Raw genomic sequence first — 22,872 nt, forward strand, 5'->3', positions numbered from 1 at the left:
GGGAGCAAGGCAGAGGAATGTGCCTCTGGGCTTCAGCTGGTTGGGGGTAGACTCAATGGGCAGACTGAGAGAAGTGAGTGTCCTGCAGTTATGTGGTCCTTTTTGTGTGGAGTGAGGAATGCATTACGTCAATGAGGATCCTCAAGCATGGTATATAAACACAAACGTGTTTATATATGCACCTTACCATCTGTATACATTCCACTAAAAGGAACAAACATCAAATCTCAAAAGGACAAGCTGAATTTCTGGAAACTAGCACCACATCAGTGCACAAGTGTACGCAGTCATATGTGCACGTTTTGGTGTATAAATGGTAATGTGCTTATTGCACCCAACTAAAAAATTGAAAATGTTTTCCACCACATCATCCCATATAAGAAGGATTGTACCTTTTTTTGCACTTTATGCAAGAAATATGACAACATTTTCTAACTTGTAACAGTTTTCCAACTTGCAACTCCTACACAACTCATCTGTTATAGAGCAGATGACACACACACTGATATCAGCTGGCCCAGGGGCCACCTACAGCATTCTTAACATGTTCACTCATGACATAACTAAAGTTCCTCCACTTTTTAAAAAGCATACTCGGGCACCAGATGTTAAAGTTGAATAGGGAAAAATATCACGCTTTATTGAAAACATAAATATCTAATTTATTACATAACGACGGCACACCCACAACCCCTTAAGGAGAAGAAATATAGTCAACTTGATACTGTAGCCGTTGCCATCCCACGAGACAACACTGTTTCAAACCCGATGACTCTTTACTTCCTCTGACTCTACTCCAGAGGAGAACAAATGTCTTAGGCTTTGTTTTGGTCTGGTTTCCATGGTTTCTACCTAAAGAACTTGTTTCTTGTCTGTCCTCATGGTTCAAAGCTCTCTGTCTGTTTTACCATTTGCTCTTGTGGCATTTCAACAGACGGCCTAAGCATTTGTTCACTTTGAATTTTGTAAATTCTGAAAATATCTGATTAAACCACACATCAACTAACAGACTACAGAATGCTGAGTTATTAACCTGGACCACAGACTTATAATTTGGGCTGTTGGGCAATTAAATACTGCCATTATTTAATCTGCAGATTAATTTGGTCTATTAAAAACCAAAGAGTTGCCAAAAAATATTTCATTTACTCCAACATTGCATAACTCCAAAGATTGCAACAGAGTTACCATTTGTGAGCCTGTTGCTATCAAATTCTTAGCATTCAGATTGGAAAAATTATTATTTCCCTATCAAAATAGTTTCTGGCAACCTTTAGATCAATAATATCTCAGAGACTGTGAAAAGAAAACATTACTTCTGCATCTTTTCATTTTCTTTATGTTTTTTTAATCAATCATCCACCAGCCTACTATCAGAGTGCCTCTGTACCCATCTTTCTGAAGGTGATTTAAGTCTCTCATATGGTTTTCAGTCTACTTAATGTAACACATGTGCAATAAACCCAGTCCATCCTCCTCATTTTGTATGCAAAGCTGTAAATATAAAATGTGTCTGCCAAACCTGCCTGACTTAGTTTCCCCATACTACTTTCTGAAGCTCCTGCTAGACAAAAGAATTAAAAAAGGGGCAAGGACAGATGTTACTGTCCTGTGTGTCCACCTCCACACATACTGTAAGTACTGATAGACTAAGTAAACATAAACATACAAAAGCACACACTTCCAGTCTCCTGTGTTTGTGTGGCAGTCTTTTCAAAAGTTAATCAGGACTGGAAGCAATAATGTTAAATATCCTGTGTTGACTAAAGTATTAATGATTAATGTGGATGTTTTGATTCAAAAGCACATGCCTGGATAATACAGCAGCTAAAACCCTAATCTCAACCTTAAAAATAAACTTAGATTAACGTTTTCCTCATTTTTAAAATGTATCTTTGTTATTGTTAAGAACATTTAAAAAAATTAAGTGACATGTCAGGTGACCTGATGTGACTGATTACACAGAGAACTTTCTCTGGGGTCACTCACCTACAGGCTGAACAGGCACTAAACACATACAGCTCCCTTCAGGAGAATGTGTGCACGGTAGACCTTTGTCCCTTTATAAACCTGTGAACCGCCTCGCCCCTACAGGCCCTTCCCACATGTCTGCGAGCAAGAATGTGGTTCTTAGCTCACATATACAACTCACACCTCTTCATTACTGCTGGGGATGCCTTTGACTCACTTTTTGTAGTCCTAATTTCCTTTTTATTGCCTCTGCCACCTTCACATTTCCAGTATGAATCAGAAAGCAAATGCTTCTAAAGTGGGCTTGACACTCGCTTAAAGGTGGGAAAGAAATGAGCTGATCAAAATAATTAAAGCTCGTCTGAGTCACCTTTTGCTATTGTTTGCGTACAGCAATTAGACCTTATAGGAAGTAGAAGTGACTGAATAGTGCATTTGCCTGGATTCATCCACCCAGTCAAGTCACCAGCTCTCCTATCTTCTTGGTAAAGGTTGTTGTTCGCAGCTTTTGAGAAGGGCCCAAGCCACTATCTTGGAGCCCCCCCATCCCCAAGCTCCCTACACTTTAGGCCAAACTGACAAACCACTACGGAGTAATGGATTGTGTTTTTTGTGATAAAAAAAAAAATAGAAAATACTGATTGGGCGTAAAGGTCAACAGTATAAATGGTTTATGTGGAAGTATGTTACCCAGTAAAGTATGAAAACTAATGTAATCATCATCTTGTATTTACTGGATATGATGCATTCATGTGACATAGTAAAAATGTTCTTCCAAAAAAAAAAAAAAAAAAAAAAAAAAAAAAAAAAAGGCACAAGGAAGCATACCTATAACTCTCACATGACATATTTTTAACAGGAAAGGAAATTACTAATTTGCCACTGCTACTGTTTATTAGGTTTTTTAAGTTCCAAGACAGTAAAGATGAATGATAAAAAGCCTTCAGTGTGGTTGTCACTGCTCCTAAGAGCAGGGCTTCTCTGGGTCTAATCTCAAGAAGAAAGTAAAGTAAGAGAAGAAGAAAAGTGACTAAAATGTTTCAAGGCTGCGTAGCCAGTGCTTACCTTTCAACTAGACATGTGAATGGCTCTGCAAACCCAATCATTATGGCTAACCCCTACCTTAAAAAAATAGATTAAAGACATGAATGTAGCTATGGCTCTATTGTGAAATACCAGAAGCTCTTACAGCGAAACGCATCAGTGAAGAACAAAGATTGTTTGACATATTTTCTTCTTTCAACGCCAGAGCATGACTCTTCCTCCTCTATCAAAACCACTGACTGTAAAGACAGCACAAATGTATGAATTTAGACTACTACTGGGACTACTGGGCAAAGGATACCTGACTGGAACACATTTGTACAAAAACTGCCTAACAATGAAGCAATGAGCCTTTTCAGGATGTGAAAGTTGTGATCAACATTGCAACATGCCCCAAATTCAACCCCAAAGTCACAAAAACAAAGCAGGTCAGGGAGGCAGGAAGTTATAACATACAATACCACAGACAGCCTTGGAAGAAAACCTGTAACACTTAATTCTTTAATCAGTGATACACCGGCCTTCAAACCTTGACTTTCATGACAAAGGAGTCAAACTTCCTGAGTGCAGACTAGAAGAATTTAAAGCACACCACAAAACCAAGCTCGGGCAAGTACTGCATGATTACCAGATTAATCAGAAAAAGTGTACAAGTGACACAAATGTAGAAAATCTGATATAACTGAAAATTCTAAATCTTTCATTTTCTCGATTGCTAATGCTGTCTGAGTATGAACTCACACATATCAGAAATTATCATGTAGATCATTAACCTCAGACCTACAACTAGAAACACAGATCACGGCTTTTGTAAATGCCGATGACAATGTCATCACGAGGATAACAGGGACTCCAACCATTCTGAGCCCACACCCATCCAGCTGGGCTCTTATCAGTCACCGTGGGCCCAGCTGCTCCCTGAGATTAGACCCAGGGAAACCCTGCTCTCGGGAGCAGTGACGACAATGCCACTGAAGTCTTTTTAAACATTCGTCTTGGAGCCACTCTTGATAACTGTGAGCATTTCATATGAACCTTGCGGCTTTCCTTCACAAAAAGGAAGTTGCAACCTTTGCCCCCTCCTACTCACCATGTGAGTTTCTCTTTGACTTCACAGTAGATGGTAATCATATTTTAAGTGATTTTCTGCAAGTCTTACAAAAAAACTACATAGAAGAGAAATGTCTTGTTTTATGCCTTTAACCAGTCCAGGATTTCCCACAACATTTTGGCCCGGTGTATGACCACATTTCTCCAACCTAATGTGCATAAATAGAGTTTTTTAAAAGTTTCAAAGATGATCAGATCCGTTACATTAAGTACTGTGGCCTAAACACTTGGCCGACTACCGTACTCGTTTCGTTTTTGCCATAGTTGAGGCCACCTACACACTTTCTACTACACAACATCCAGGCTGAACACACTGTCAGACCAACAGGGACAAGATTCACTGCGCTTTTCATCCCACAAAGGGAATTTGACAGCGCGTAACCTTAAAGCCTGTGTGTGTCTATGGAAACATTTCACTAGCAGCAGCAGGCTAGTGTGCTCAGTGGCACGTGGCTCATTAATTAGTGAGAAGGGCTATACAACTCAATTGTTTCATGCCTCACTTGCAGCCACAACACCTTCATACACAAGCGCAAGACTCCTTCCAACAAGTGCAAACACGCACAGAGCAAAGACATCATCCTATGACACACTGAATCTGCAGGAAGTGGAATATGAAACTTGATTAGCCAGTGATGGTTTATTAAAAAAAAAAAAAAAAAAAAAAAAAAAAGCCTACAGGGAGACAGAAGTGTCACAGTGTTGTGGGTGTGTGCATTACATTGCGAAACAAACCAGCAAGTAAAAGACTGATAACAAGCATCAAAATCCAATTTAGCATTTAACTAGTGCTAATAAAATTTAACTGCAATTTGAATCTAAACGTAGCACTGATTGCACACAGATTTTTTTTTTGTGGTCAAAACTAACTTACTGACAAGTAAAATGTGCTCTAAGGTTAAAGATATGTTTGGCCCTCGAGTGATAAATGCAGTGTTAGAAACATCGGCTTTCCATTTAGCTGCTCTATAATCCCATTTAACTGCTGCTGGACAGTGATACTTTAACCTCATTAACAGAGCACCAGAAGGTGTAAACAACAGCATGTTTGAGTACATGTTTGTATCTGTAGCGTCCTGTGATACTCAGACTCATTAACAAAATGAATATTCTGCATTCAGGTAATTTATGCATCAAAGTATCAACCAACACAAGTGCACGCTTGTACTTATAGCACTTGGATGACAGATATTTGCACAATATTTTGACCCTCAATCTCCAGCAATAAAAAAGTTAGAAACACAGGCTTAAGTTTTATAGACAGTCATATTTTTTTTCCTAGCAGCCTTTCAATAATGGAAAAGTACAGTTTCACCTACAGGGAAGAATATATTCGATAACTGGGGGAGTATATTGCATTTTATGAGATCCTTCTTTCACACTGTTCCTGGGTTACAGCCATGCACACACATAGATTGATTTGTCCTTAGCACTACCCTTAAGCCTGGGAGTTGTTATTCTCCTGCTGGTGACATTAACCTTTGGAGAATCAGCCTGTGTGGAGCACTCGGTACTCTCTAGCAAAACTGCACAATTACACAAATCTGTCCTCAATCTCAAAGACCGAAACAAAAACAAAAAAAGCTCTACAAGCAGCGGTGTCCGACAAATGAAATTTATACTTTCTTCTCCTGCTGCCCATTGCACATCAACAGCCATCTTTTTTGTGACTCCTGCCCTCCCCCAAACAGTTTGACAAGTAGATGATCTCACAAGTGACAGGACACAGAGCCTCCTTCCCTCACGCCTGCTCTATCAAATACTTCTAACATCTGAAAGCATGTACAATTCACCACACAAGGCCTTTCCCTCCCACAGATGGGCCAATTATTCTGAGGTTTGGGAGCAGCGAGAGGAAGCCGTCTCCTGATGCAGTCCCACAGTTTCCTCTCTTGGCCATCGTCTGCTCTTGCTCTGCCTCCCTCCACTCCATCTGACAGCTGCAGGTGTGGAGCTGTCCTCCTCCAACCAACTGAAGGAGGAGAAACAGGAACCCAGGCAAATATAGTGTGGAAGGGACATTACATTTTGTAAGCTTGCCAGTTGTCTAAGTAGCACTTAATCACACTAGATGTACCAGCCACTTTCATTTGGCTTTAGCTTTAAACACTTTGGAGCTGAAGTGGACTGTGTGTACTTCTGCACTTAGAAACCTGAGTAATCCTTAAAACCTGAGTAATAAACAGCAGCTTATTAAAGGTTTCTTCAGATTTAAAGAACCTTGTACCAGGTCCCTGCCTTAGCATCTCAGGAAGAAAACTCAAAGCACTGTGCGTTTTCATAGTATGCTTCACTGTTAAGATAAATTATGCAACTTCACTTCTAGCTATAACTTGATCGCCATGTTACTATTTTCTTTTCATTAAATTGCATCCGTGGCAATAGCTTTGCTGGAATAGTGAGCATTATGGTGCTCTTCACACCCATTTCCCCACATGTATGTAAACTTTCCAGTAAAAACAAAAAAAAGAAAAGTCTAAACAAGGTGGGGTCCTCTGAAAAGACTGCGCTCTCTGTTCAGTGCAGAATTCTGCTTAAAGCATCACTTCTTCCACTGAGGCCCCTGATGTGTCAAAGACCTTCACTGTGCTCCACTGGGCTGTGTAGACACAGAAGGCCTGTGCCCCGCGTTGCAGAGGGCAGTGAATGTCTTACAGAGCCAGATTAAATATCTCCACTGAGTCAAAGTGCTGATGGTGGTGGTGCTGCTGGTGGTGGTGCTGCTAAGGTGCTTTCACTGTCCCTGCAGGCTGACTCAACAGTGGAGTCACATCATGGCATTTTTCTAAATCCTCCACATGGCATACATAATTTCAACTGCATTCACACAAGTTCTGAGAGGTCAGACCTGAGAGAGAAAAGAAGAGAGGTGCATCGAGGAGCCACACAGAAGTAGTAGTCACCCATGCTGATTCTAAATATTTAGCAAAACTTTCACATGACAGCCAAAGTTAATGTAATGACTGCATGGGTCTGTTTAACATAAGAACTCTTGACCAGCAACATAGTTCAGATATCTGTCATATTACAGCAATGCTGGGATGGTTCAGCACCCACAGGTGAATGGAACTAGTCCACACCCAAAGGATGCAAGGCTTTAAAGTGTGTGACAGGTGGGGGGAAAATACACAGAAACACCCATTTGAAATGAAACTGGTATAAAGTATATATTAGGACGTTTACTACATTTTGTCAGAGTAAACTTAAGTAACTTTTTGATATTCAAGGAAGTTTTCATAAGCACAAACAGGCAACTTATCAACATTTCGAGAGGACTACTTCATTTGAGGACAAATGGGGTTCTTGGGGTTCTACAGCATTGTCAGACAACAGGTGCCTCGTGTCTTTTGAGAACACACTTACCTTGTAGACCTTTCCAAAAGCACCGTCGCCCAGCTCGCCAATAATTTCCCAAATGTCGTTGGGATTGACGTCCCGATTGACGTGCTCGTACTGTTTGGCTTTCTTTTTCATATCCATGGTGGGTAGACGAAATAGTTTACTGAATCTACCGAACGCCATTATTAACAATGTACTAACTTCAACTTTAAAAAGAAAAAAATATATTTAAAAAAAAAAAAAACTGTCTTGAGCACGAGAGCACTAGGCACGCAGAAACGTGCAGTCCGCTAAAAAGAAAGTCTTATCTACCAATTTACAGCGTCACTTTCAGCGTCCTTGAGAGAAGAAAAAGAGAACTGGGCTGGTTCACAAAAAAAGAAGAAAAAGTTAATCTATTCCGTCCATTTCAGCCCGTGGGCTCTGTCGTGGAAACTTGGCGTAATCCAATTAACAGGCTGTGGTTAAGTGCTGGGCGCGCGGTGACCACCTGCTGCTACGAAGACACGATGGAATTGCTGCTCGCCTGTCTGGCTGGGCAACTTGTTGATTCAAAATAGCCCCACCTCGTTTCTGAACAGCGCTCGCGCTGCCGACATGGAAATGTAGGAAATGTAGTTCCTTGGGTAGAACGAGTCGGTTGATATACAGCGTCGAGGCGGTAAAACAGGACTTCATGTCCGGGTTGATGCTCGGCGTGCTCTCTGACAGCGGCGGCGTCTCCTTCAACTTCAACAGCTGTGCTGTATACCAAAGTATAACCCCTGTAAGAACATTTAGACTGCATGCATGAAGTTAGGACACCATTATATACAGATTTTGTCTTCTCGTTCTCCTGTTTAGGTGTTCTGTTTGCTTTTTAAAAATATATCATTAAAGGGCAAAAAAGAAAACAAATTTGGGTGATTTTTTATTACAGCTCGTTTACAGTTTTTAAAGCTCATTAATCAATATCAAAAAGAAAATGCACTGGTTTCTTCTTACTTTCGTTTGTATTTCCTTTTAAGCTACATGCTGGTTAAACTTCACTCAACTGAAAAAGCAAGGCCACACCGCCCTCTAGTGGGAAAGTCATTGTTTTTCTGCGTAGTATGTGGGAAATTTGACGTCGGGAGAATGAAGAAAATGATGGTAATGGTAATGGTAAATGGCCTGCATTTGTATAGCGCTTTTCTAGTCCATAGGACCCCAAAGCGCTTTACACTACATTCAGTCATTCACCCATTCACACATGATGGACATATTATCAAGGAGACTTGTCGTCAATCCTGATATTTGTATAAATACGTAATTATATAAGTGGTGTCCGTGGGGCCATTCCCCAAAAGAAAAATAATGTAATTTATTATTATTTCAACCTCTAATTCACTGCCATTATCTCATTTTCTCTGAAGATCCTATCACCTGACACATTTTCCATGACTTCACATTATCGTGTGAAAGACAATGTTTACAACATGGTAGTGTGAACTGTTATAATGTAAGCTTGGAGACGGTGGCACTGATAAAAAGAGAAGAGGTGGACTTGGAGGTGGCAATCTGACACACAGCCAGCCGTCCACATCAAACAGAATATCAGGGAGGTTATCTATGTTTCTGAAAATGACCTTCCATGACAACTGAGTAAGATTGTTTTAAAGATTATTGTATGAGTATTGTAAAATTTCTTTGAGTGTTGAAATATCGGTGAGAAATAAAACAAGTAATATATATAAAAACGTGTAAACATGCATGGAAATGCAATATTTAAGGCAAAAACAGAGTGTGTATAATTCTAACAAGCTTAAAAGTCAGTATTTTATTCATGAACTCTCTTAGCCAGACTTTCAACTAATTTCTTTAAATGGTCTTCAGGATTAGTTCTCCATGCTTCTCGCAGGACATTCAAAGCTCTTCCTTGGATATTGGCTCTCTTCTGCTCTGTTCTCTGTCCCACACAGCTTCAATAATGTTCAGGCTTGGGCTTTGGGGAGACCAATCCATGACTGATGTGTGTACCATTGTGTGTTTTTCCATCCATGTATGCTTTTACTGCAATGGCAGTGCATTTGGAATCATGTTGAAAAATTAAACCTCTCTTGAAACCTAGTCATCTTCTTTTTTATTTGCATGGCTAGAGACATAAGGAGAATACATTTTTGGACAACTCAACTGATTTAACTTCTATTCTTAGGAAGCCAGCTTGCATCTTCTTCTTTCAGCGGCTCCCTTTAGGGGTTGCCACAGCAGATCATCTGCCTCTATCTCGCCCTGTCCCATCCTCTTCTGTCACACCAACCCTCTGAATGTCCTAGAATACCAGCTTGTATATTAGGTACAAGAAAATGTGTCTTATACTTAAAAGTATAAGAACTAAATCACCAGTTCTGAATAAATCAGCTTGTTTCACACAGTAGATAAAACAGAGGGATGTTTGTTTCAAAAATGTAATGACTTATGAAGTGAAAAAGACCGGTGCACTGTCTTACTGGGGCACAAATGATATTTTCCTGCTATGGCAAATGAAAATGACGGTTGCAGATACCTCACAATCCTTACTGTTGCGTGTCATGTGTTCCAGTTTTGACTGTATTTAAAACATGTAAGGCACAAAAGAATTACTGTGATATTTCCATCGTAAGATGCAATAAAGCTTACTGCTGGATCATGCTGGAGCTTACTTTTAATACCAAACCTTATATTGTGTTGCAAAGTCCATTTTACACATTGGGAACATATAAAAGCAGAACAGTCACACCTCAGCGTCAATTTAGTAGCTTGTTTGTGGCTATTACAGATGTTTTTAAAGACGACAAAAGCAAGATAGAAGTGTCTTGGCTGACAGATCTTTTACTTGTCTGTTACTGTTACTTAAGCGCTGCCCTAATACAGTCAGTATGACCTCCACTATGCACTATGCAATATGCTTATCTGGCACCCTGTGTGTGAAAAAACCCCTGCAAGAAATATAATGAATGCTGTCTTTTATCACATTTGGCAGATCAAAGGTACTCAGAAGGCTCAGTTTTAATTTGCTTCCATAGGGGTTTAACTCATTAGTCAGCATTAAAAGTTTTTGCATACTTATTCAAACAACTGTCTATCAACCAAACATGTGACTCTATTCATTCTATAAGAAGCCTGTGTAATATTAAAAAAAATAATGCATCTTATTCTGTAAAATATTTTGCTTTATCATCTAGTTGGTAATAAATGTCATTACAAAGAGAATGCATGCTTATAACATCAGAATCACAATATGGTTTACTGAGGTGATCTCATACTCATGTCTTCCAGGTTTTTTTTTTTTCTGTCATTACTTGAAGAAATAAAGAATGTCCACTGAGACTCTCGCTGTCTATCAACGTTCTCGGTGAGCAGCTTGAAATATTTCAGCATCCAGGATGTCAGCGCTCCAGGGCAGAGCAGTCAAAGGCTGTGAACACCAAGTCCTATGAAAACAAAACACACCATGGGACACCGGTGAGGGAGGTGTGAACATTTTAGCAGTGACTTGTTTTTCACTTGATAAATAATGTTTGTATATGCTTTATGTAAGCCACAGCAGAAGGTTACCTTTCTCTCTAATGTAAGTGAATTTACTCTGACCCTTCTCTGAGGCATTGTGGCCTCGGCTAGACGGGCAGATCAGTCATGTCAGGACACCAATAGCAGACCCAGATGGGTCTGACATCACAGATCAGGTGAGTGGGATCAAATGCTCACAGAGCACAGAAGGTTATTCATAATCTGCATCATAAACCCTGCTTAATCCTGCGAAATCACCAAGTGAGTGACCCAGTAAACAGCAGTTAGTTTGAATGCATCTCATCACTGTTAGCCTGTTTTCAGTTTATGAAACTATATCAGGTGCATGGGTGAGTTAAAACGCAGCTCAGTGACTACATATTCAATAAAAATCTGGTTTAATCAGAGCTATACGTTTGATCTTAACTATGAATTGTAATTTACTTTATGACGTTTCTAGAGTTTCCAGGCAAAAATGCACTACACCACACTTAAGTCCCACAAGATGGGATGTTAATATCTGATATATGATTGAGTATGGCACAGTTTACACTTATTTAGACAGCTTGTCTTGTCTTACCCCGTGGCATCTCTCTGACATGATGATGAAGAGCTGTCGCATAGTGACACCCAGCTTCCTTACGTCTCTGGTGTAAGCACAGCGGCGCTGTCGCAGGCCCTCCACCATTTGGAGGTAGGTGCTCATTTTGTACATCACACAACCATTCTGTCATGAGTAACAATTAGTGTCCCTGCGCATGATTTACTGCAGCTAAAGTTTGGAGTCAAAATACCACATAAGTGAGCGTCAAAAATGCAGGGACGGCCAGATTACTCAAAACAATGTGTGTAGATCATCGACAGAACGGAGAGCGCAGAAAACATTTTCTTTTCGGAATGTTATATGGCAAAAATCATGCCATTTTATTATTCTTTTTTAATAATAAAGACATACTTACATGAACATCAATGTAGAGATTTGGCATGTGTGCCATGCAGTAACTCTGGATGAAAAGAATGACAGCTATCAAGTCTCACAGATTTTACAACCTTTCCTGACTTTCCATGATTTCTTTGAAATTATGTTTCTCGTGTCACTAAAGCCAGCTGAAATATACAATTATGTATGTAAAGTACAGAATCTTTATTATTTACAAGTTTTTAAACAGTTAGAATAGTTATAAAATACCACTTAAGTGTAAAGTAAAATAAAAAATTACCAAGCTGACTTACAGTCTCTGGGTCCCTTTTCAAATCTGCTGCCCACTGGGTGAGGTCCCGGGCCATGCTCAGCACCTTAGTATAGCATGTTGGAGGGTAGAAAGGGTAGCTCAATATCAGCGGCATCAAAGATGAGATAAACAACACGTGTTTAAAGATCGCCATGACTCACTGACACCTTGTGTACCAGCAGAGCTTTGGTTTGGTTGTGTGACCAACGCTCACATGGAGCCACGTATGCATCTGGATGGATTTTAACACACCCTTTGTTTACTCCAAAATAACTGTGAAGGAATGACAGGGGAAGATCCTTTGTGATGCAATAACGCAGATTTGCATGCATTGTGTGCATTTGAGTTCAGCATCGATTCTCCTCTTCTAATGGATACAAATTTAAAATAAAGTAAAAGATACAACTTTGAAGTTGTATCTGCATTACTGCTCAGTAGCTAGAAAATATTTTTTTTTATTGTTATATATGAATCTTTAGAAACAGTGTTTTTTTTCACTGACAGTGATAACTGTTGGGAAATGAACTACAGATTCTGATTATGTGTAGCATTTGGTAAGTGTTCTCTCCACCACAGATGATACATTTTCATACACTTTTTTATGTCAACAATTTTTATTTGTATAATACATACAAACTGTGAAGCTAACTGCACACTATGAATTTTCCAACTCAGCATAGAGTACTTTTCGCATTAAATTGGCGCATGTCTTAGTCTGTATATATGTTTTTAATATCTTCTATGCAGGAGGAGAGGAGTCCAGATAGTTTAGATGTTGAATATCCCAATGAAGGCATTGAATTAGTTTTCCATTAATGGCTGGAGCATCAGCTTCACAATGATTTTTACTAATTGCCTCATCAGAACTAAACTAAAATACCAAATAAACAAATGAATAAGTAAAGAAGAAACATAGCAAACTCTTCTTTAACAAGCTAATGTAAGAGCTAGTGATGGACTTAAAAAAATCACTATATATTACTGGTTAATTTAGAAAAAAAAGCATTTGTTTATGAATATGGGAACAAGTGGTTGTTAATGTCATGTGTGGTCATACCAAATAGCTTCACTGCAACAACTATCAATTTTCAAAATGTAAAGCAGATGAGTTGTACACTTTTTTTAAAGCTGGCATTTTCTCCCCCCCTTTCTCACTGTCCCTCTCCCCTTCTGTTTTTCCTTTCCTTCCTCTTTCTTTCTCCCTTTCCTATCTCTCACTCATGTCTGTCCCGTCTGTAACATCTGAAAATAAAATATAATAAATAATAAAAACAAAGATCGACCAAATGGACCAATACGGCAATGCCACGATGATCCATTTGGCAAAGTAAATCCATTGGGTATCCTTGTTGGTCTTCAGACAACAATTCTGATGGCTAAAGAACCAAATGGGACAGGCGGAAAAAAAAAAAAAAAAAAAAGCTGGCATATAACAGTTACTTAGCCTAGCCTTGCCAACTACCCTTGCTGTATAAAGTTTGACTGCAGTTAGGCAACAATCTCATTTTTATCCATTAGATGGGGCTAATTTCACAGACTTGTAGGCTCTATAGTTTCTGCATAAAAGTTCTGCAAAAAAAAAAAAAAAAATCACCACTCCTCTATTCAAATCTGTATCCAGTATAAATGGGCATAACAATGACAGCTTCCCTTTTCCAAATAAAAATCTCCCATTTTCACTTACAAAACTGGGAAAACAGGGACGCATTTTATGACCTCAGGCATGTTATGTAGCTTGACTTCATCTCTGCCCCTGTGTGATCTGAGCCTGCCGTTATTCATCACATCTAAAAAACATGTAAACTTCCCAATGCTGTCAAATGCCCAATAAGGGACTGGCCTGGTTTTGAATGATATCTGCTCCCACTTCATAGCGTGGGGCGATCTTGTCAGTAAGATGGATGACCAACTCTGAGCATCTTAGCATGACGGGCATAAAGAGGAAGTGCAATGTAAGCATGTCTTGCATGCCCCAGTCCCACTACTCAGCCATTCTCCTCTCGACCTTGGCTTGCTCAATTAGCAGGGGGAGGCAGGAAATAGTGCAGTCCTGACTATGGATGGATGTGTTTTACAGTTAGTAGTTAATGGCTGCAAATGTTAATATATAATCAGTGGCTGCACTAAAGAACTATGGCCAAAAGGAAATCCAACTGCATTGCAGTAAGCAACATACTTCACATATTTAATGAAGATCATCATCTACATCATCATGTATAGGTAAAGATGTAGGTCTCTGCATAATTATATATTATAAAATGTGGAAAGACTGTCACTACCTATGTGTCTGTTCTCACAGGTAGGCAATAAGAAAACTTATAACGCTTTTGACTATTCAAGAATATGAACTCTGTATTGATAGCTGGCATGAAACAATACAATAAAGTACACTAAGATCTGCACAGACTCAGAATGGAACACTAGAGGGACATTATACATGGAGAATTATGGACGCTAATTACTATTTCCATATAATTTTAAAAGCTATTATGGTGCAGCAGGCTCAGCTGGACTATAAAGAGACTTTCACCTGGGGCACCTGGTGGAAACAGTTCTGGTGCCAAGAAGTGGTTACAACTTCTTGTCAACACAGTATGAACACTGACTCCATGGTGGCAACTATAGGGAAATGAGCAATATGAGGCAATTTCAAAGTGATGGTCTATACAGTAAGAGAAGATCAGCATTGGGTGATTTTTAATAGCTGAGCGGGGGGGGGGGACTGAATGGGAAATCTGATTTTTCTCAATGTGGAATTTCACTAGAGAAGTATTAATGACTAAGGATTCGTGGAAAAAAACCGAGGGAAACCTCAGCCCCCACTACAGCAACCCACGAAACGTGCCTCTCCCAAGGCGCACGCGGGTGGCCAGCTCTTGAACAGGAGGTCAGCCGCTCATCAGTGTAAGCAGCCCAGTAGCAGCAACCCCCCCCCCCCCCCCCCGCCGCCAAAATATCTGTGTTTCGTCGGCTCTGTCGTCTGTCCTGTTGTCCTCCAGAAGCACAGCGCAGGATTTCGCATTGTCGGCACATCCCGCAAGTCACGTCTTCCCGTGTGGTACCATTTGTTTCCCGTGGCAGATGTCCCGGTGCGTCGTCGTCCGAACACGGGACTACAAGTGATGCTTTGAGCAGCACTGTTGCTCTTCACCTCTCTGCAGCAAAGCGGACTAGAAATGGTCCTATGCTCAACTAAGGTAGGTAGGTGCCCACGGCTGTCCTGCATGGAAGCGTGGGGATACTTTATATTCAGCGCATGCTTTCCTATTTGATCAGATAAGGGCTCCCGGCACAATGTCCTCTGCGGGGTGCTCAGCACTGCGGCTTCCCGCACTACTTTTTTGAATATTTCATATTTACCCAAGAGGGACATTCACCTTCGCGGTGGTGACCTTATCACGCAGTCTCAGGATGACATTCATTAACGGGCTTCCCCAAAGGACTGCATGCAGGCAGTTTACCTACATATCACATTTTAGACCCTCGTTCTTCCTGAAGATACTGACAGGCACTAAAGCGTGACATTAAAGGATTTAATGGAAAACCACTGAAATATGATACGATGTGTTAGGAAATTATCATGCCATTTAATCACTTCAAGTCACTTCTTTGCAACTCATAATTGCATTGTGCATAACTGTTCTGTAAAAACTGAATTTTTCTTTTCTTTTCTTTCTGGAAAAAAAAAATAGAGAAACTTTTGAAATCTCCTGTCCTAAAAAGGCATCTGAATGGCTTCCATTCACAGTACATAACACCACCCTAAATCAAGCCTGCAGCTTTTTTGCTCTTAATGGAAAAAACCTTACCATTCATCACACTTGCACTGTTCTGTGGGATGTGCTTATGATTAAAATATATAAATTCAATTATTGATAAATGATGGGAAAAGTAAAGGAGGAAGGAATGAAGGGGTAGGAAGTGGAAAAGAGATCTGGATATGTAAGAAATGCAAATAGCAGTTATTTTTTTTACCTCTTTCACTAACTAAGTAAATTTCCTAATCAAGCCTCAGTGAGTTGTTTATGTACTGCTGCTATTAAAGTTTGTTTATTGGTATCTTTAAAGTCTGCTGCCTCTTCCCCCTCTTCCTCTCTGTCCCGCCTTCTCTCACTCCGATGGCGGTGTCATGTTTGCCTGCCTTCCTGCACAGGTTAGACTCTCAGTCATCAGAGGGTCAGAGGCAGAGGCACATCACCCACCCGCCTCCTGGCTTGGACGAGCTGCCCGTCTGCCTGCAGTCGCCTGAACAGCAGCGAAGACAGACAGGGAACGTACGCTGTAGTTGTGCTGCCTGTGTGTGTGTGTCTGTGTGTTTATGTGTGCGTGTCAGCACTTCAGTGCCTTTAGTGTTTTCCCCAAGTCCTTCACTCTCTGTGGGCGCGTGTATGGATCCAGTGATGTGTGGTTGTGTCGAGGTGGGCAGTTAAGAGGAAGACGGGACCTATTCAAGTCAGCAAAACGCAATCGAGCACGTGAGGCTGTCTGTGTGTATGTGTGTGTGTTTGGGGCCAGTTGTTGACCAGGCTATGAGTGAGTCTCAGAGGGAGAGCTGTTTGGTGCTGAGTTGAGTTGAGCACAACAGGAAAAATCCACAAGAGAAGCAACCATGGGGCTTGGCCAGTCCAGCAAGGCTCCAGTCACAGAAGACACAGATGAGGGTGAGTATTAAACCTTTAAAATAGTTCTTGTTTCACTTCTTTTCTACTTTTAGTGTCTTTACTTTGAGATTAACATCTAAACGAAACCAAAGACAGCAAAGGATGGGAGCAGGATTCACCACCACTGAGTGATTGGCTTAACCCGTCTTTTCTTCAGCTTTTTTTGATGTGCAAAGATGTTTCCATCCTCTTTCCAAGATTAAGAGCACTTACAGTTAATGCATAGAAGTGTAACATGCTGATTAGGTCTGCAGCCACTCCTCATCAGTAAGGAAAAAGAGGAATACCTCTTGATATACAACTGTTTAGCTTTAATATGACCACAACAGTGTATATATTTTTTGCAAATATTCTTATAGTTAGGCGTACAGGAGAGAAAAACAAAAGCTGTTTACTGAATGCCAAAGACATTCATCAAAACTCATCTGTTTTTTTCTTTAATTCTTTATTCTTTACATCTATCATTATTGATCACCCAAGTCTTGCATGGTTAGGAATTGTTTTTCTTTTTCAGGCTGATTGCAGTCAAGGGAGCCTTTGATAGGACTAGTACTTTAACTCGGAAGCTCCTGGTTTGAATAAATTTTCTTTTTCTTTGTGTCCTGAGTAGATAATAGTCTGTGATGTTATTGATCTGAGTCAGTCTCGGAAATTAATTCCACTCTGGCGGAACCCCAAGGCCTTCAAAAAAGTCTGTGTTACATGAGTCAGTAATTTAGTCAGAAGTGGAGTGGTTTTTCCAGGTTTTCTTACCTTCTTCTCTATATCCAGTATATCAGGTGATGTGATATATTTGTGTCTTTTTATAAAGTTGCAGACCAAGGCTGCATTTAGCCAAAGGTTTAAGCCAGGGCAGGATGCTACTCTACTCTCCTAATTATCATTAGAATTTTAGAAACATAGCTATTATGCGACCAACCAGAGTCCGATTTTTCACTCTGGCCCACACTCTCTAATGAAATCTGTTGTTTTCTCTTTTTCAATCGAGGCAACCTTTATCAAAGATCAAGTCATTATTCATGGTTAACCCTGATGCTTAGTCATCTTGTGTGCTATTCTGGAAATGTCATTCATATCGGAGCTCCTCTGAACTCTCGAGTTAATGCCATAGTGTACCTTCTTTGACACTTCTCTTTCTCACAAATAAAGCATGGGTTATGAAGCGCCTTGAGGCGACTTTTGTTGTGATTTGGCGCTATATAAATAAAATTGAATTGAATTGAATTGATTTCACTGAGAGAGGGTGAATATAAAACACATTGTTGAGAAACATTGTTTTGATTTTTTTTAATAGCCCTGCATCCTCGAAAAAAAGTCATCCCGTCACTGATGAAAGTCCCGTGAGCGACAGGAAGAGATAGGTGTCCCTTACTTTACTTTTGTATCCCCTCATTGCTCTATACTGTCTAGATTACCTAAGATACCTGAAACCCAGTGTAATTAGGGGAACAAGGGGGATACTAAAGAAGGCGAGGAAAGATTATTGGAGAGACAGAAAAGTGAGAGACTGCTCCACATACAATGGTACAAGTTGGGTTTTTTTGGGTTTTTTTTTGCATGGCTTAAAGGTAGGGCAAGCACGACTTCCAAAATTATTCAACCTCCTAACCTGCCAAGAATCTCCACTTCTAATCTTTTCTTTTGACAATTGTTGGTGGTCCGCATGTTAATAATGTGCTCGCTGCTTTGAGTAGCAATAAAGATGCAAATTGAAGTATCGCTTCATGCTTCAGAAGCGTCAAAGGTCACTGTGAGGTGATACCAGTCGCAAACCAGTTTGTTTGTAAAGTCAACATTTATAAATGGTCATATTTCAAAATCTTAGACTATCATTGTGTGTCAGATAAAAAAATAATGTGTTGATTCTCTATACATTACACCTGTATATAAAGAGATAAATGATTTCTCGTTTATTCTGTTGTTAGCCATAAGGGAGCTAACAGTAGTTTGGAGCTTCTAACACTGCCAACAAATATCAGGCCCAAGGCTTCCTGTTGTGTCTGTTGCCACTGTTTGCACATGCAGCTAATTTACATTTAAAAACCTATTAAAAAACTAAATAGTTGCTAGATAACAGCCGATCGTTTCAAAAGTGCACTTAAATAGATGCAATCTGTTGTTTGCTCTCAGTTCATGCAGCTGAAGCCTGGTCAAACATGATTGGTCAGTGCAGCCCAGACTGCAAACGGAAACCAGAAACCTTCTACTTATCTACAGGTTATTTATACTCACATGCAGAGATTTATGGAGATTAGTAACTGACACAAATGAATGTGAGATTGCGCGCTTAAGCTAAATACGCAGCTATGCAAATATAGATATATTTCAGTTTGTGCCATTTTCATGTGCATCCCCTTTCTTTTTCCACACTCAACCGCAAATGCATTTAAAGCAATAGTAAGAAAACGTAGAAAAAAATAGACATAAACTAAACACAAACATTTTTTAAATGTATTTGTTGCTCATTGATAAATCCGACCCTGTAATCAATTTATCTGTGGAATAATCTGTTTTCTGGGCTGGCGTCAGTGCATATTTTCTAGCTTACACTCAACCCATATTAGGTGATTTACACAGAGGTGTGTGCATGAAGGTGAACTCTGTCAAGACACGTTTATCTCCCCTGGGGAATGATGGGTGTGCTTCATGTGTCCCTTATGACACGTGCACGTGCTACCTTGTGCAATAGTATATTGATGAGTCCTGTTTACACCTTCCCGTACTTTAGTGAGATTAGAGCAGACTGACCAGCTGATTCTGTTTCAGTTGTCAGAGCAACTGTTCTAGAAAAGGATGATATTTGAAATGTTCCCAGCCTGGGCACACTCGGACCGAGTAAGAAAGAGTACGTACCAGTCATGCTGAGAGTGTGAGAGACTGTGCGAGGCTCAAACTGACCAAGCGTGATTATTTCAATCCAAACTGATAAGCACATGTCAGTCAGATTCAAATTGACTAGCAGATGAGTGCCAGAGTCAGTCACATGACTTCCTCAGCTAGTTTAAGTCATGGAAACGCTGTCAATTTGCCAATTCCACTCATATGCAGACTTGAATCATTACATGCTCTGTTACTCATGTGTCCATCACATTAAACCATTCAAAGCACTGCTAGTAAATTATGAGTCTCCACCTTGCTCTCACAGCCTCTCTTTCTGTGTCTGCCTTTGTCTCTATCGCTCAATCTCTTGCTCTCTCTGTAGTCTGTCTGCTTCCAACCACAATCACAGCTGTCTTTATAAAAAAATAAATAAAAAAATAAACAAAAAGCATAAGCTCAGCAGAAAAAAATGACTATGTTTACTAAAAGTGTGGCTCTATATGATGAGTTCATGCAAGTGCGTCAGTATATTGGCTGCTACAAGCATGCATGTGCATCACAAAGCAGACCTCATATGGAATAGGTTGTGTAAACACTCCAGTGCCGATAGTGTGAGACGAGGATGTGCCAGATATACGTGACTAACAGAGCATAACATTAACTGTCACATCCAATACATCTAGTGACTTCAGGCTGAGTGAGTGCGTGTACGCACGGTACACTGCTGCAAAAGAGGCAGGTAATGTTTTAGGTCAGCGCTATATGTCAAAAAGCAAGCGTGTTTTTGATAATGATTGTGAATGCAGCCGATAATTCACGTGCGCGTGCCTCTTCCCTCTGTCTGTGTGTGAGTGTGTGACCACGCTCGCGCACAGACAGATGAGTGGAAAGAGTGGGCAGCAGCTGTTCCATCCTCGGGGAAACAGCGGAGAGGGAAAACCTTCTGTCCTGGTTGTCATGACAGCAAGAAACAAACATCCCCATCCGGTTCCAATTGGCGATAAATGTTGCTGATAAATGGATACTGAGATATGGAGTTAAGCTGCGGTTCAGGTTGCGTCTGTCTTTGTGTGTGGGTGAGACACAGGGAGCGAGGGAAGGACGCAAAAGCTGGCAGCAAAGAAGCAGAGCTACTGAAATGCTTAGGTTGTCTGAAATGGGTGTTTAGGAACAGACATCATATCAGACATCTTTGTGGCTGAAGGTTATTTCATTTCTCTGTCACATTAGAAACCTGCGACTTCTGGTTGCCCGGGAGACCTCCATCTGTTTCAGCATGACTGGTGCATTGTTCTAAAATGAGCTTAAAGCAAACCTCACAGTGAACCTACTGTAACTGGTGTGACACATGCAGGTTTTTGCATTTATAATACATCAGTGACCTAGTTTTAAAGGATGCACACTTGTAATTTCACTTCCTAAAGGTTTGTATCTGCCCCTAAGTTATTTGCAAGTAGTTCACTTTTAGTCCTCCAGGAGCAAATTCATGAAGCTTTCTCAAGCACAGTTCTTATCATGTTTACTAGCCCACCTATCATGAAAACAACAAAACAGAAATGCTTTAGAAATCTGCCAAAAACAAGCTTTGAATTTTTTTTTATAAAACAACAAATTTGGAAAATTCTGGATAACTACAAATATATTTTAGTATTAAAAATAACATTTTAATTTAAGAGTGTTCGCATACTTGTGGCTTAACCTTTACAGAAAAATAAAAAAAGTTATTTTGGTAATTGTCAATACTGTAAATTTAGGGTATAAACCTTACAGGTTGTGATCCAATGACTTTCATGAACACAGCTCTGTAACCGAGGATACAATGTCATGCCACGGACTCACTTTGATAGTGAATGAGTAAAAACAACACAGGTGTCTAACTCAGGTGTCTTAGCTGAAGAATTACTGGGGTGATTTAAAGAAATCCCCTGTCACAAATCTATAACACCATCTTGTTACAGTTACATACATAATATTTTAGGTCTTAATTTCTGTTTTAGTTTTGTGTTGATTCTAAGAAACTGTTTTTTTTCTCCTTGTTTATGCCAACAGTTAATTTCGACCATTTCCAGATCTTAAGGGCAATAGGAAAAGGGAGCTTCGGAAAGGTAAGTTTCTTTTCATAAGAAATTAGATGGAATATAAACCCAGATTAGCTGGAAACAACAGTAAAACACACACACACACACACACACACACACACACACACACACACACACACACACACACACACACACACACACACACACACACACACACACACACACACACCTACCTTGTTCTGGAGTTGCACTATCTGTCTTTGTTTTGTTTTCTAGCAATTTTTGCACACTTGCACTTTATGTTGTCCTGTGTTGATTGTCTGTTATATGTACCGCCATGGTCTTGGAGGAGCGTCTCGCTTCACTGTGGACTGTACCACTGCACATGGTTGAAATGACAATAAAGCCACTTGACTTGACTTGACTCAACTTGACAATGCACACTTCCAGAAGACTGGTGTTGCTTAAGATGTCGCCCAGCCAATAATTTGAGAGAAAACTGCAACAACAAATATATACCCATATGGAAAAGATATATATAAATCTTATAAAGTTTGTATCTGTCTTGTGTGAAACTTGTATGAAAAGCATATAAGAGTGAAAACAGATATAAGATCCCTTGAAAAATTATATAATGAAACTTGTATGTTTTGGATACTTACTAAAACAATGTATGAAAGTAATGCGAAAGTGGCCACTTTCATGAGTAAATCATGTAAGCCTTATATGATTTACTCATGAAAGTGGCCACTTTCATGAGTAATCACATATAAGTTTTTACTATTTCTTTTCCGTATGGGTAATGGAACTATAAAACTATCAATTTTATGGTTGGATTATTGAAATGTAAAAAATCAGTCACAAAATGAAAAAAAAAATAGTTATTACATATAAAACTAAGTCTGTGTTTGTTGTGACAGCATGCAGGCAAACCTCTCAGGTTGTTCCTAAGTTCCATGTAATCCTAGAGCTGCAGCCACTGATTAATGTCATGGCTTATTAATTTGCTAATTTTCTACATTATTCACTGTGAAATTAATGGCCATTTTAATTCCCTAAAGCCAAAGTAGATGGATGTTTTTTGACCAATAGTCCATCCAGTTTACCGTCAGATTATCTGATAGAATCTGCACAATGTAGAGGCTGAAA

The 22,872-nt window shown here is 39.8% G+C and overlaps 3 protein-coding genes across 4 annotated transcripts in view; 1 reads left to right on the forward strand and 2 right to left on the reverse strand.

Moving 5' to 3' along the window:
• The window catches only part of stk10 (serine/threonine kinase 10), a 37,525-nt gene extending 29,520 nt beyond the window's left edge, over positions 1-8,005 (reverse strand). Inside the window, exon 1 of the mRNA XM_085421067.1 lies at positions 7,489-8,005. Within this exon, the coding sequence (XP_085277193.1) occupies positions 7,489-7,647 (159 nt within the window). The 5' untranslated portion in view covers positions 7,648-8,005. The remainder of the gene's footprint in view (positions 1-7,488) is intronic.
• A 2,792-nt stretch (positions 8,006-10,797) lies between these two features.
• Positions 10,798-12,357, reverse strand: cytl1 (cytokine like 1). The gene is made up of 4 exons (XM_085419665.1): positions 12,205-12,357; positions 11,931-11,975; positions 11,552-11,698; positions 10,798-10,895 (listed from the first exon to the last, which is right to left on the reverse strand). The coding sequence occupies exons 1-4, from the start codon at positions 12,355-12,357 to the stop codon at positions 10,851-10,853; spliced, it is 390 nt and encodes a 129-aa protein (XP_085275791.1). The 3' UTR covers positions 10,798-10,850.
• Positions 12,358-15,141: 2,784 nt separating this feature from the next.
• Positions 15,142-22,872, forward strand: part of stk32a (serine/threonine kinase 32A) — a 70,851-nt gene continuing 63,120 nt past the window's right edge. The window contains exons 1-3 of one of the 2 annotated variants that reach the window (XM_085421073.1): positions 15,142-15,400; positions 16,357-16,864; positions 21,734-21,789. In XM_085421073.1, the coding sequence (XP_085277199.1) occupies positions 16,813-16,864; positions 21,734-21,789 (108 nt within the window). In that variant the 5' untranslated portion in view covers positions 15,142-15,400; positions 16,357-16,812. The remainder of the gene's footprint in view (positions 15,401-16,356; positions 16,865-21,733; positions 21,790-22,872) is intronic. The other variant, XM_085421074.1, reaches the window with a different exon arrangement.

Source organism: Rhamphochromis longiceps, linkage group LG10 (assembly GCF_057381845.1).
Source record: "Rhamphochromis longiceps isolate RC_006_pf linkage group LG10, R_longiceps_female_GT1.1, whole genome shotgun sequence".
Classification (NCBI taxonomy): Eukaryota; Metazoa; Chordata; class Actinopteri; order Cichliformes; family Cichlidae; genus Rhamphochromis; species Rhamphochromis longiceps.

Bases quoted from the DNA above. Each gene is read 5' to 3' on its own strand.
- cytl1 (XM_085419665.1), bottom strand. From the start codon at position 12,357: ATGGCGATCTTTAAACACGTGTTGTTTATCTCATCTTTGATGCCGCTG. The intron at 11,976-12,204 runs GTAAGTCAGCTT...CTTTTCATCCAG, and splicing joins TGAAAAGGGACCCAGAGACT to AGTTACTGCATGGCACACAT. The intron at 10,896-11,551 runs GTAAGACAAGAC...TTGTTTTCATAG, and splicing joins TGTCAGAGAGATGCCACGGG to GACTTGGTGTTCACAGCCTT.